Source organism: Chelonia mydas, chromosome 2 (genome assembly GCF_015237465.2).
Source record: "Chelonia mydas isolate rCheMyd1 chromosome 2, rCheMyd1.pri.v2, whole genome shotgun sequence".
Taxonomy (NCBI): domain Eukaryota; kingdom Metazoa; phylum Chordata; order Testudines; family Cheloniidae; genus Chelonia; species Chelonia mydas.
In genome coordinates, this window is record NC_057850.1 from 256,658,792 (window position 1) to 256,672,923 (window position 14,132).

Sequence of the window (14,132 nt, forward strand, 5' to 3'; positions counted from 1 at the left end):
CTTATTATCTGCCCTTGTCCACAAACTGTCTCCCCAGCATGCACAGGAGTCCTCATCAGGACATGAAGCTGCAGTGGAGATGCTCCGTGGACAGTCCTCCAGGGCCTCTGGATCCATATAGTAGCTGATCCACCAATCCCTCCTCTGACTCACCCCATCCCCTCAATCCCCGCCATGTAGCAATGCACAGGGAACCACCCTAAAGTGCAATCTGCAGCATACAAAGGTTCCACTCCTCCTACTTGGGCTCCCCAGATCCTGTCCCAGGCAGTGCCTTCTTCCCCTGTGGCAGGATCGAGTCCCTGAAAATAATATTTAGATTGATCCCGTGCAGAGCAGTCCAGGGGTGTTCCTGGAATGGAGCGCTGCAGCTGATTTCACTCTTTTAAATAATTCTCTGCCCTTAGAGATACGGGGCCAGATCCTCAGCCAGTGTAAGTCGGCATGAGTGTGACACCGGCTGGGCCAGGTTCCCTTGAGACTGTCAGCATCTGGAGAAATGGTTGTATAAACGAGACGTGCAGCCAGGGCTCAGGGTGTTGGTTCATGGGGGAGTCCTACACTCTGATTTCCTTCCTCTGGCCTCAGACTCTCCTGCCACCGGATTTCTCGAGTGTCTGAGCGCACAAATGGAAACCTGCAATTTGCGGGGAAGCGATTTTTTTTTTATGCCTGGATCTTTTCTTGGAGCAGGGAGGGAGGGAAGAGGTGGGGGCAAGCCATTAGTGGAAGGCTGTTTACACACAAGTGTTTAAGAAGAGAATGTGCTTTTGTTCCCCTCTGGCACTGCCACTGTCTCGGTGAGACAAGGCAGGGATTAATGAGGTGCAGATCGTTTGAGGGCAGCATGAGAACTGCCTGCAAGCCTCTGATCGGTGGAAACACCGAGGGAGAAGAGGGGATGTTTAAGACGGTGCTCACAGGTATAATGAGACCTAATGGGGTGCGGTATATGAGCAAAGAAACATACAGCAGGGAAAGCTTCCCGAAGGTGGTATCTATTCGAGTTTCTCAAGCGAAACAGCCGAGACCTTGTTTTAAAAAAATGTACTGGACAAAGCCCTGGAGAATATACTGCAGGCCTCAATCTTGCCTTGGCACTGTATGTAATTGGTCATTTCCACCTACGGTTTCTATACTAGTGGATCTCCCAACTAGCTAGCTAGTCAACATTTAAGGTGTAACCGGTATGTCACAGCCACGCGGTGTGGCACTCTGTCCCGCACTAGTGGTGGCTAAGCCACATAGCAGTTGTTGAGCCCGCTACAGCTTTGCTACTGAGCTTTGACCTTTGAGCTCGGGTGGTAGGGGTTTGTGTCTTAAGATCCAGGGGTCCCAGAGGGGTCAGCGTTGCAGAGGCTGTGAAAGCCTGGCTTTCCTTAGTGAAAGCTGAAGAAATGATGCATTGACTAGTGGGATTTCCAAACATCCGCTATAGGACAATTCCTCTTCCAACTGCAGTTAGACTCAGAATTTTTTGGACTCACATATTTAAAAACTCTTCAGAGTACTGGAGTAACAGAGGGACCTTACTAATTTAGTCTTGTGTCTGTTTTACTTCGGCGAGAATTGCATCGAATGTGCGCTGCCGCTTAGAATTAAAATGAAATGCTTGGTACAGAACAGGCCTGAGAAATGATTTCCTAGTGCAAATCCTAGAAATAGGGGCAATACAGCAGAAATAATGCCACACGTTTAGCACAAAGCAACATTGCTAATAATGCCCAAGTAGCCCAAAAATCCCCAGTCAAACAGGCATCGGATCCTTTTATTAACGCTTCCGATCACTGCCAAAGTATAATCATCTTATTGAGCAGTTCACAATGCTAAAGGCACACCTGTCACAACACCAATTATCCATTTGACTCCAAACATTTGTGGCTGTTTAATTAAATTCCTCTGAAATGAGAACGGATGATTTCCTCCAGTTGCATTTGGTTTTGCTTTATTTGGATTAGCATGATAAAAATATATATATATATATATATATTTATATATATATATACACATGGCTTTGATAACTTTTGGGCATTCAGAAGGCGGCCCTAGTCCAGTGCCCTCTGAAGTCAATGGATAGACTCCAAGTCAATACAGCGGGCATTGGATCATGCCCATACCACAGTGAAGACCAACGTAGAACCAGTGATAAATAACTACCATGTTCCCATAGGTACAGAAGGGAGAAGTTTGCCCCAAGAGCTGAGATCCTTTGCTTATATAACAACAAACATCTAAGGATTTGTAATGCCCTGGAGATTTCTAGGAAAACCCAAACCTTTCACCATAAATCAATTTATGCTGAAGGAACCAAAACACCAATTTGCTCTCTGATGTTAGATCCAAGGATTTATCTGGAGGAGACTTTACAGTCCAGAGCCTCAGCTGGCGTAAGTTGTTGTCAACAGTGGACCTGGAATAGTTGGTTTTTCAGTTCACTAGCAGTTCCAAAAACTAGAGTAAAAAAAATTGTTTGGGGTTGACCTGAAAATGAGATTTTTTTGGAAAATTTTCAGCAAATCAAAAAGATGAAAAAAAAATTCATTTTGGGTCGCACAGAATGTTTCATTCAGCCTGAAACCAAATGTTTTCTTTTGGTTTTAAGCTTCCTTTTTAAAATTTATTTTGTACTGTTTTAAAATTAAACTGAAGGAAATTTCAAAACGGAAAGTCGTGTCAAGTTAAAAAAATATTACAATGGATAGATTTGTGGAGGAATTTGTCGGGGGTTTTTTCATCTGAAACAATTTGGTGAATTCAGCATGAATTTGCAAAAAGTTTTATTAACCCAAATCCCCATTTTTCACTGCAAAAAAGTTTCTGCTGAAAAATTTCACTCACCTCTGTTCAGTAAATGGATCTGGCCCTTCTTGTATTGAAGAAGATACAAAGGTGAGAGAAGGAACTTGTTTCTTGCAGACATCTAGGGCGGGAAAAGATTTTACTAGTGTCAATAAATTCACCAACAAGCTTCAGGTTCTCTGCAGCTGCTGTATGAAGGAAGTCTGAGGAGTATGACCAATAACTGTAGAAAATCAGACTATCTCAATTGTATTTTATTCACATTTTAATTGTCCCTGGTAGCTGGACCTCATGGCAATTAGACACTATGGGGGTGAGGGTGACAGGGAAACCTAAAATAGACAGAGAGTTATTGCTGTTAGAGGAGTACAGAGAGGCACCAACTGGCATCAGAATCCCATTGTGCTAGGTGCTGTACATACACCTAGTGAGAGACTATCCCTGCTCCCAAAGTGATTGCAAGCTAAATGCAGAAAGGTCTGGCACAACTTAGAGCAGCCTTGAGCATCTCTTCTGTGCAAGTGATGTTACTCAACTGCTTGTAGGCAGGGAAATGAAGAATAACTACTCCAGCCACTGGAGCAGAGGACAGGGAAGAGGGGCTCTTTTCCGCAGGTTGAATGCAATTATTGTATTATAGCCCCGAACACTACGGTTAACACTCCAACTAGTAGAGACACAAGATCTTTAGGGCAACCCTTACTCACACTGAGTAGCACTTCCTCCTAATGGGCTCCTTGCATGAGCAAGTGTAACCCACACACTTCCCGGGTGTGGTGTTCTGGCCCATGTAGTGGCAACGAGATCACTTAGAGAGCGAAACTGAGTTTGCTCTACAGCCTTAGCTAAAAGGCAGATGGCTTTTAGCTCATGCAGTAGCGGCCCATGCATTTAGCTCCAGAGGTCCCAGGTTTGATCCTGCCTGCCAACAGCTGGGGTCTGTTGGCATTACACAAGCCAGACTTCAGTGAGGGGCGCATAATCTGCCCTTTGCTGACCACGCATGGTTTGGTGTTACAGATCACTCAGAAGACAGCACAATAGCATGGAATAGAGATGCCCCTGTAGGCCTATGAACAGATACAGTTCATCCCGGCACTCCAATGAAGTCTCCCTTTCTGAACTGCAGGTGGAGTCAGGATTCTTAGCTCTTCATCATGCAGGACTCAGGGGCATTAGGAGACGTGTGTGTGTGTGTGTGTGTGTGTTGGAATAGGGCTGAGGAGAAGGATTTTTGCCTAGCCTGAGATGTTTGCACTTTTTCCAGCTCAAGGGGAGAGACCTGACTTTATAGAACCTGCATTGTACACACTGTGTGTATTGATTGGACATGCACAGCGCATACAATGTGGATACTGTAGAAGTCAATTACAGCATCGCCACCCTGGGGGACTCTACCTGTGGCTTCACATGCAGGGCTGGGGTGTGGGTGGACAGGTGCACGAGTGGATGAGGGAGACCAAATTGCTTTTGTGAGGCTTGCCTTTTCTTGGCTGCTTTGCCAAATGCAAGAACAGTTCATCCGTTGTGACTTTCACTGCCAGCGCCACCTGCAGGCTGACACATATGGCCAAGTTTTTGAGAGTGTCTTCTAATTCTGGGTCCTGACATTGTGCCTGGTTTTTAGAGTAGGCTGAGCACCCACCGCTCCCATTGATGGGAGCTGTGGGAGCTTGGCTCCATTTAAAATCAGTCCCAAGGGATCTCAAATTGGGCATCCACATGATGACCATAATAACTACTGGTGGGAGAGGCCAGTAGAGATCCAGAGGAAAGTGGAGTTAAAGAGATACTGTAGGGAACCCAAGGGTCGAGGTTCTTATAGATTCATAGATTCATAGATATTTAGGTCAGAAGGGACCATTATGATCATCTCGTCTGACCTCCTGCACTATGCAGGCCACAGAATTTCACCCACCACTCCTGCAAAAAACCTCTCACCTATGTCTGTGCTATTGAAGTCCTCAAATCGTGGTTTAAAGACTTCAAGAAGCAGAGAATCCTCCAGCAAGTTCTTTATAGCATAGATTTCTTTTTTTCTTTTAAATAATTTGTACAAATAGCTGTGGCCTTTGGAAAGAACCTGCAAGGCCAAATTCTGTTCCCGTTACACCAATGTAAAATAGAGATGCTCAAAAAAAAAGGGGGGGGAGATTATACAAAATTTTGTCAAAGTAATTTTCATTTTACACATTTGAAAAGGAAACTAATTTCAAAATGTGTCCGATTTTGAATCAACATTCTTCTGTTTTGAACATGTTTGTTTTCAAACTTATTTGCTTTTTAAATTTTTCACTTTCTCTTCCCCCCAATCCCACAATTTTCTCTTTTTTCCCCCCTTTTCCTCTCCCTCCCCTTTTTCTTTTTCCATTTTGCCATTCAGAAAGAATGGGGAAGAAGGGGAGAAAATGAAAAGTAATTAAAAACCCTAGTTTTTTTTGTTTTCCAGGGTTTTTTTCTGAAAAATTGAAAATTTAAAGATAGATAGATAGATAGACAGATAGATAGATAGAGGGGGTGTATGGAGATAGATAGATAGATAGGTAGATTAGATTGTATGGGGTAGAGAGAGAGAGAGAGAGGGAGTGTATGGGGGTAGGTAGATAGATAGATAGAGGGGGTGTATGGGGATAGATAGGTAGATAGATAGATAGATAGATAGATAGATAGATAGATAGATAGATAGAGGGGATGTATGGGGATAGATAGATAGAGTGTATGGGGGTAGATAGAGAGAGAGAGGGAGTGTATGGGGGTAGGTAGATAGATAGATAGAGGGGGTGTATGGGGATAGATATGTAGATATAGATTGTATGGGGGAGAGAGAGAGGGCGTGTATGGGGGTAGGTAGATAGATAGAGGGGGTGTATGGGGGTAGATAGATAGATAGATTGTATGGGGTAAAGAGAGAGAGAGAGAGGGCGTGTATGGGGGTAGGTAGATAGATAGATAGAGGCGGTGTATGGGAGTAGGTAGATAGATAGACTGTATGGGGTAGAGAGAGAGAGAGAGAGAGAGAGGGAGTGTATGGAGGTAGGTAGATAGGTAGATAAAGGGGGTGTATGGGGGTAGGTAGATAGATAGAGGGGGTGTATGGGGGTAGATAGATAGATAGATAGATTGTATGGGGTAAAGAGAGAGAGAGAGAGGGCGTGTATGCGGGTAGGTAGATAGATAGATAGAGGGGGTGTATGGGGGTAGGTAGATAGATAGAGGGGGTGTATGGGGGTAGATAGATAGATAGATAGATTGTATGGGGTAGAGAGAGAGAGAGAGGGAGTGTATGGAGGTAGGTAGATAGGTAGATAAAGGGGGTGTATGGGGGTAGGTAGATAGATAGAGGGGGTGTATGGGGGTAGATAGATAGATAGAGGGGGTGTATGGGGGTAGATAGATAGATTAGATAGATGAAAATTGCTGATATTGAGAAAAGATCATCTTTTTTGTTTAAAAATATTGTGTTTGAAAAATGTCAGCCAGCTCTCTGCACACCCAAACGCTGCCTCCGCTGTCTGCATTGCTAGGACTAGCCGTGTAGTGTCCTGCTGCCTCCCCACTGCCGGAGCCTTTCCCCGCCGCCTCCCCATTTCCCGAGCCTTTCCCCACTGCCTGTAGCGACCCGCCCCAGTGCGTGTGGACACAGCCTGCCTTTCCCTGGGGCGTGTAGCTACATGGACCCTGCATGCTGCCGCAAGCGCAGGCAAATGTAGACAAGGTCGTAGGCCGATCAGAGCACGCTAACAGACCAGGGCGTCCACACTGGCGCCGCAGCGCTCCAGCGGGGGCGCACAAAACGTTATTCCACTCGCCGAGGTGGAGTACCAGGAGCGGGCCAGCCGCGGAGTCAGAGCGCTCTGCGTGCCTCGCCAGTGTGGACGGGGAGTGAGCTAGTGCGCCCGGGGCTCCTTTAATGCGCTGTAACTCGCAAGTGTAGCCAAGCCCTTGGTCTCTGCCCCACACCCCATTCAGGAAAGTCCTTAGCACCTAGCACTTAGCACCAGATTAAGCACATGTTTAACGTCCCATGGACTTCAACGGAGCTGCAATGGGCTTACAGTTAAAGACAGACAGAAGGACTTTCCTGAATTGGGCCCCACAGAGCATAGAATCTACACAGAGTTTATATTATTAATAACCATCCTCTTTGTTTTCTGAAAGGGGCTATTTTACTACCATTTGTGGAAGCTCTTGTAGGCCCAATCCTGCATTTTCAGGGAAGTCCATGGGGGATTTGGGTACATAAAGAAATTAGAATTGGACTCAAAAAAAGAATATATTCTATTTAATATTGTCTTAGCTCCTACAGGGTGTAATGCCAGGTGTAAACCCACCGAAATAAGCGTGGTTACACCAGAGATGAATGTGGCCGTTACGCTTTAAACATATTTTCCCAGGGTTGTCTTAGCTTTCGTTAATTCATGAGGCAGATGGAAGAAGCTTCTTCTCCATCCAGTTGAGAAAAAGCTCTTTCTTTGATCAAACCGGTGATCAAATCGCGATGGGTAAAATGTCAAGATACATCAAATTAGAGGAAGGAACGCTGGTGATCTGAACGACTTGCCCAGCAAAATCTCCCAGCCCCCTAATTTCCATAGTTAATACTTATCTCCAGAACTGGTCAAAGTTGGGAATTTATGTCCCATAGGAAATGCTGAGATTTTTGTCCTGAATCGGGACAAAAAGTCAAAACCTCAGCACTTTTGCAAAATTATATATTCCAAAAATATTTTGTTTTGACTTTATCATTTTGATTATGTATTATATGAACATAAAAGTCAAAACTCTAATGCGGAAAGAAGTTCTGATCACTTCAATATGTTCCTGCAATGCGTTTCATTTTTTATCGAATCAGCATGTTCCAACTTGAAACGGTTCTACTGGAAAGTTTTCAGCTAGCTCTATTTATCTCCTGGGTTTGGAGATCAGCCTGGAACTATCACAAAGATGCTCTCTCCCATAGGATTTCTGCTGAATCCAGTTTCAACTGGAAGCAGTGAGAGGGCTATGTGAACTATATAGCCACACAGAGCCTAGTGCCTCCAGATGACCTGTAACCCAAAATGGCGGCACAAATACTCTCCCCAACTCCAGGCTGCAATCCTATCTGACTCTGGGTGCCACAGGGCTATAAACAAAAATGAATATCCAAACTGATCTGCCCTACTTCCCAAACTTTTGAGAAGGTCTCGAGAGCCTCAGAAGCAGCGGAAGGTAGAGAGGTTGTCACTGTCTGAGAGAATTGCCAGCAGCCATCTTGGGTAGGTGTGCGATGGATATGTAAAGGTTAGGATGCTTTCTATCCCGAGAGGTAGTGTGGTACAGTGGGTTGAAAATCAGGAGTTCTGGTCCCATCACTGTCCTGCTGCGTGACCCTTGGCAAGTCACTCGTCTCCTGCCATTTTTCCTTCTTGCCAAGTTAGACTGTGAGTTCTCTGGGGCAGGGGCTGTCTCTTCTTATAGGTATGTACTGCGCCCAACACAATGGAATCACAATCTCAGTTAAGGCCTCTAGTAAGATCATTGCTACTGTAATATAAATAATAATCGTCCTGAGTCATTTGTGTCTCTGGATCCAAACTTCCCCAGAACTCCGAGGTATTTGTATTTGGTGTTCTGGATAGGACCAAGACTTGGAATATGGGTCTATGTCTGTTTCCAGATCTGTGGTTCCCTGAGGTTGGAGGTGAAACCAGGATTGAGCCCTTGGGCTCCAAACTATACCTGAACCATGGGGGAGTCCTCTAAATAAAGTCCCTCACGCCAGCTCTAGCTGTCTGCAGTTGGCTTACAATAGACTGAGTTTGCTATACATTGTATGTACTGATGAGTACTTTCTTGTTTTCAGGACTCCCTGCTGTAATTGTCACAGTGTGGGCCAGTGTGAGGGCCAATCTAGCGGACACAGAGTAAGTCTTGGTTGGATTCTGTGTTGTTTTTCTCCTGTTCTTGTGTTACGTCTTTGCCGCATTTTTGGAACCGAGAGGTTTGTGGATGAATTACTGACCCCGGGGGAGGGTAGGGGACTAGATAAGGCTGCAGATCTGAAGCAATCTTAAAATGAAGGCAGGAAATGCACCAAGCAGGGGATGAAATTCTGTAGTTCTGTTGTAACTCTCCTGGCTTGTCTTTAGTTTTAAATAATTTGACCAATTTGTGGTCACCTACAACTTCACAGCTGGCACATTGGGACCGCTTGGAAGTCTGCATCAAGCTTAGGGATAGAACTGTGATTCTTGTGTAACCCACACACCTCCTGGATGTGGTGATCTGTCCCTTCTAGTGGCACAAAGACCACTTAGAAATTAATATGTTTGCTACAACCTTAGCTAATTGCCGTGTGGCTTGAGGCTCATGCATTTAGCTCCAGAGGTCCCAGGTTCGATCCCCCAATGACGACCGGGGTCTGTCGGTATTGCACTCCACAAGCATAGACCTCTAACACTTGAGCTAAAAGAGAATCATCCATTTGCTTGTACATTACACGGCTTATGACACACATCTGAGTAGTTCCAATCCCATCCAGCAGAGGCCAGTACTGCACTTCACTCACTTCTCAACTCCTTTTCCCATTTACATGGGGTCGGAGGCAACCATGGTTCTTCACCACTCATTCCGGTCCATGGTGTGGGTTCGTAGGTCTTGGAGTTACAATCTTTTCATCTTCAAACTTCTCTTGACAGTCTTTCCATCGTATCCTTGATCTTCCATGTCCTTTCTGACTGTCTCATTCCTCCCAGGCTTTCTGTGCTAGTTGTTTGCCTCCCTTTCTTATCAGTTGTCCAACCCTCATCAAATGTGTGCTCTCCAGCCTATCACTGAGAGTCCCAAGTACTTTCTCCCTAATTTCTTCCATGAGTACTCGCTACCCTCCGCTTGCTTGCTGTTCTCTTCAGCATATTACTTTCTACTACCTGTATCATCCTTTCTTCCAGCTTCATAAGACCCACAGTTTCCAAACCATAGAGCAGGCAGGGACAAACATAGGCAGCACCCGCTTCTCCTTTCAGTTTGTTACTTAATTGCCGGTCCCACAATACTCCTGCCGTCTTTTTCAGTGCCGCCCATGCACACTGAGTTCTTCTGTTCAGTTCCCCAGCAGCAGTATGTGTATTTCCCAAGCACACAGCTTCTTTCTTCTGATTCAGCTTCTCTCCAGAAACTTTAATCGACAGCTCTACTCCCATTTTCCCTACTTGCATAACTTCTGTTCTCTATGTGTTTACCTTCAAACCATGGTCTTCAACCACAGATTTGGGTGAGTGGGGCTTCAACTCACTCTGATACCGTATTTACCACTTCCTCTTTGCTGTCAGCCAAAAGGGCGAGGTCATCAGCACACATTAGTTTTCTCTGTGTCTCCACAGGCTTCATTCTCTGACTAATTAACTCCATAATTAGGATGAAGAGAAGCGGATTCCGCACACTACCTTGTCTCAATCCCCCTGTCACCTCAAAAATCTCTGAAATTCCATGTTTGTTACCCCCTTAGCTCTTGACCCTCAGTACAGTTCCTCTACCATCTCCACTTCTCAAAGTTCCCCTCCCACCCATCTCAATACTCCGAACACCAACCCCTGAAGAATCGAGTCATAAGAGCTGCCATATCGGGTCACACCATGGTCCACCTTGCCCAATATCCTGTCTCCAACAGTGGCCCATATCAGAGCTTCAGGGGGAGTGTACAGAACAGAGCAATTATAGAGTGATCCACCCTATCTTCACCTCCAAGCTTCTGGTAATCAGAGGTTTAGGATCACTCCAAGCATGGGGTTGTTTCCCTGACCATCTTGATTAATAGCCATTGATGGACCTATCCTCCATGAACTTATCCAGTTCTTTTTTGAACCCAGTTATATACTTTTGGCCCTCGCAACATCCCATGGCAATGAGTTCCACAGATTAGTTGTGCAGCGTGTGAAAAAGTACTTCCTCTTATTTGCTGGATGCTTTCTCAAGCTCAATAAATTCTATATAGCAGTTATGCCCTCCATTTACCATGCTGTCAAACTTACGTCTCAATGCAAATACTATGTCTATAGTACTCTTTCCCTTCCCAAAGCCATGTTGCGCCTCTCCTATGTTTTCCTCAACCTTGCACCTCCACCTGGCCTCCCAAAACTCTCTCAAGGACTTTAAGAGGCTGTCTTAACAGGGTGATGCCCCTGATAGGTGTTTGGATCATTTTTATCACCCTTACCCCTCCAAAGAGGCACAGTCAATCTTGTTCTCCACTCATCAGATATCCTAGGTTGATCTCAGCAAACACGTAGTAACCTGTGAAGCCACTTGATTCTGGTATCTCCAGCTGCATTGAACATATCAGCACTTATTTCGTCTTCACCAGTTGCTTTACCATTCTTCATCGTATTTAGTACTTTTTCTCCTTCCTCCACAGCAGTGGTGGGCAACCTGTAGACTGCAGCTCCCATTGGCCGGAACGGTGAACCGCAGCCACTGGGAGCTGCGGGCGGCCGTGCAAATGTAAACCTGATTACCCTGACGGGCCGCGTGCGGGCCACAGGTTGCCCACCACTGCTCTACAGACATTGAAACCTTTTGAGATCAGTACTACACACAGAGTAATAGAAATGCAGGGCTGAAAACGACCTTGAGAGGTCATTTTACCCATCCCCCCATGCTGAGGATTAGGCATACCTAGATTATCCCGGACAGGTGTTGGTCTAACACACTAGCCAGTTGAACCAGCACAAGGCAGCTACTCTACACTCAGCCCCCTCACCCCCAAACCCACTGCCGATTTCAGCACAAGCTGAACATACTTAGCGCTGACTTCTGAAATTTGCCACCTTTTCAGTCAGAGGCTCTCCGGGCACCGGGTGGGGGATGGCTGTAGCCCCAGATACAGTAGCTGTGCAGCATAGTTTACATGCACGATATACATCCATATCTGAAACCCTGCTACCAGTACGTTCCTATCCGACAAGCACAGCGTAACCTAACCGCACTCCCTAGTGCCTGTGACTTAGATCACCACTCAGCTCATTAGAGGACAACATATCCCTCGTCACCTTGACGCGGGGCATTTGCGAACACACGCCGTGTAAAAACCTTCCGTTCTTGTCGGGGCTTTCGCCACCCCTTTTATTTGCTCTCCTCAAACATCCGCACGGAGCAGACGCTGGCCCCGGACGTGAAAACCACTGCTGTGGTGTGGTGCCAACAGAGGGCTACAGACCCTTTCATTTCTTGATTGTTGGAGCACATCCAGTCCACAGCAGCGTGTGAAGCCATGATTACCATCGGACGGTCTCACTCAGTGGCCTATATCAAATATCTTTGGAGGCCTCCGTCCAGTTCCCAGCAGAGGGGAGGTGACCACATCAGAAAACCCACCACCTCAATCAGTGCTCCCTCCCGCTATTGGCAGCCGAAGCAGAGAGGCCAAGGATTGGCTAGGCAAGGAGAATGAACCTCCTGCAGGGTAGGGTTGAGGCTCATTGGCAGAGCAGAAGGAGGGGATACATGCAGCTGTCTCAACAGAGGGCTTCATCCTGCAGGGCAGCGAGGGCAGAAACTTCTACCACCGCAGCATCTACATGGGCCTCGTCTACACACAAAGCATTAACTGTAGGTCTGATTTTTAAAGCCAATTGAGTTAAAGCCCTCTGTGGACACTCTTAACTTTAATTTAGACCTGTGTAATTAACAACTAGTGTGGGTAAATTTGCAAGCACAAGATGGAACCAGTTTTAAACCAGTTTAAGTCTGTCCACACAGGGCTTTGTACTGGTTTAAAATCCCACCTTTAGTTAGATATGTGCAGCTTCTGTGTGTAGGCCCAGGCCTAAGGAAATGAATCCCAATGTGGCTTACTGAACCCTGGCTATTACAGACCGGGGTGGAGAATTCCAGTTCAAAGAGGATTGGACACCAGCCTTGATGATGCAAAAAGAACAAGTCCCTGAAATCTTCCGAGAGTAATGTCCAACTGCCACAGATCTCAGTGCATCTTAAGCATTAAATACCTTTGAGGATCAGGGCCTAAGATTTTAAATACATTTAAAATTGGCTTTTAAAAGCAAATGGTAGGGATAAAAGGAGGCTGGTTTTGATGCCAATCATTGCTGATGGGAGGGAGAAGGGATGGCTTGGGTTGGGCTTGGGTTGGTTCCACACACACATAGGGCATTGCAGGGTTCCTGTTTTCAGCACTGAGTTCCAAACAGGAAAATGAGGCTATTTGCCTGGGCAGATGAGGATTTACTGATGTGGTGCCAATCTCTTCCTAGGTGTTGGGACTTGAGTGCCAGCAATTTACAATGGATTTTTCAGGTGCCCCTCCTGGTAGCTATTGTGGTGAGTACTGGATTTTGATTTGGGGTGGCAAGGGGGACGGGAGCCCAAACTAAGCAGCTGGAAGAAAGAAACTCAGCCTGTGATCCCAAACTTTTTAATAAAATAAACACATAGGTCAGGATTTGCAAAAGTGACTAGTGATTTTGGGGTAGGGGCTCAACTCTGTGGGGGTTGACTTGACAAGTCATAAAGGGGCCTGATTTTCAGACAGTGCTGAGCTCCTGTCCTCTAAGAATCAAGGTGTTTCCAGCCCACATGGTACCGGAAAGCCCAGGAGAGGAAGAGGATGATCTTGCCAAGCATCTGCACCAAAGAAGATCCAATTAAACCTTCCAATGTAGGGTCCTCATGCAAACTGAACCTTTGCATTTTGACTGCCATTAGTGCTTATGCTGGATTTACTCCCTGACCCAGCTTGTTAAAGGAGGGGAATAGCAAGTCTCAGAACAATCACTGCTGATCGGTTCCAAGTGTCATTAACCAAGCATCAGTAGGAGAGCAGCTCAGCCTCCCACACAGAGGGCAGCAGACGGAGTTATAGAATGGAAAACATCAAGGTCTAGGAATGACCCAGACCTCTTATGAGGCAGGTATGGTCAGCATTATACAGATGGGATTACTCACCTGAAGGAAGTAATGTTGGTTCTTTCGTGTTTGCAAGATTAGGGTCTTAGTTATCCTGGGAAATCTGTCTCAATTTGTATTGTATAAATGATCTCCTCTTTCTTTCCCCAACTTTTCCCCTCCACCCTGTCTTCTGACAGATAGATGATAAAGAGAGAGATTTTCTCTACCCACACATTTTAGTTCTCCTCTGTGCATGCATACAATTCTCTGTGCATATTGCATTAAAGAGTCTTTCCACTGACTTCAGAGAGCTTTGAATCAGTCCGAATGGCCTTGATTCTTCTGAATTACAGATCACGTGACAGAGCAGTGTGGGTGAGAGGAGACTCAGGCCTTCTGCATATGGAACCTTCTGAAGTAAATGTAATTAGCAGAGCTGATCGAGGAAA

The 14,132-nt window shown here is 45.8% G+C and overlaps 1 protein-coding gene across 8 annotated transcripts in view; it reads left to right on the forward strand.

Annotated features, from left to right (window-relative positions):
- PTH1R (parathyroid hormone 1 receptor) overlaps window positions 1-14,132 on the forward strand; it is a 182,085-nt gene that overhangs the window by 147,860 nt on the left and 20,093 nt on the right. For all 8 annotated transcript variants that reach the window (XM_037891266.2, XM_037891268.2, XM_037891267.2 and 5 more), the window contains 2 exons: window positions 8,645-8,705; window positions 13,050-13,116. In XM_037891266.2, the coding sequence (XP_037747194.1) occupies window positions 8,645-8,705; window positions 13,050-13,116 (128 nt within the window). The remainder of the gene's footprint in view (window positions 1-8,644; window positions 8,706-13,049; window positions 13,117-14,132) is intronic.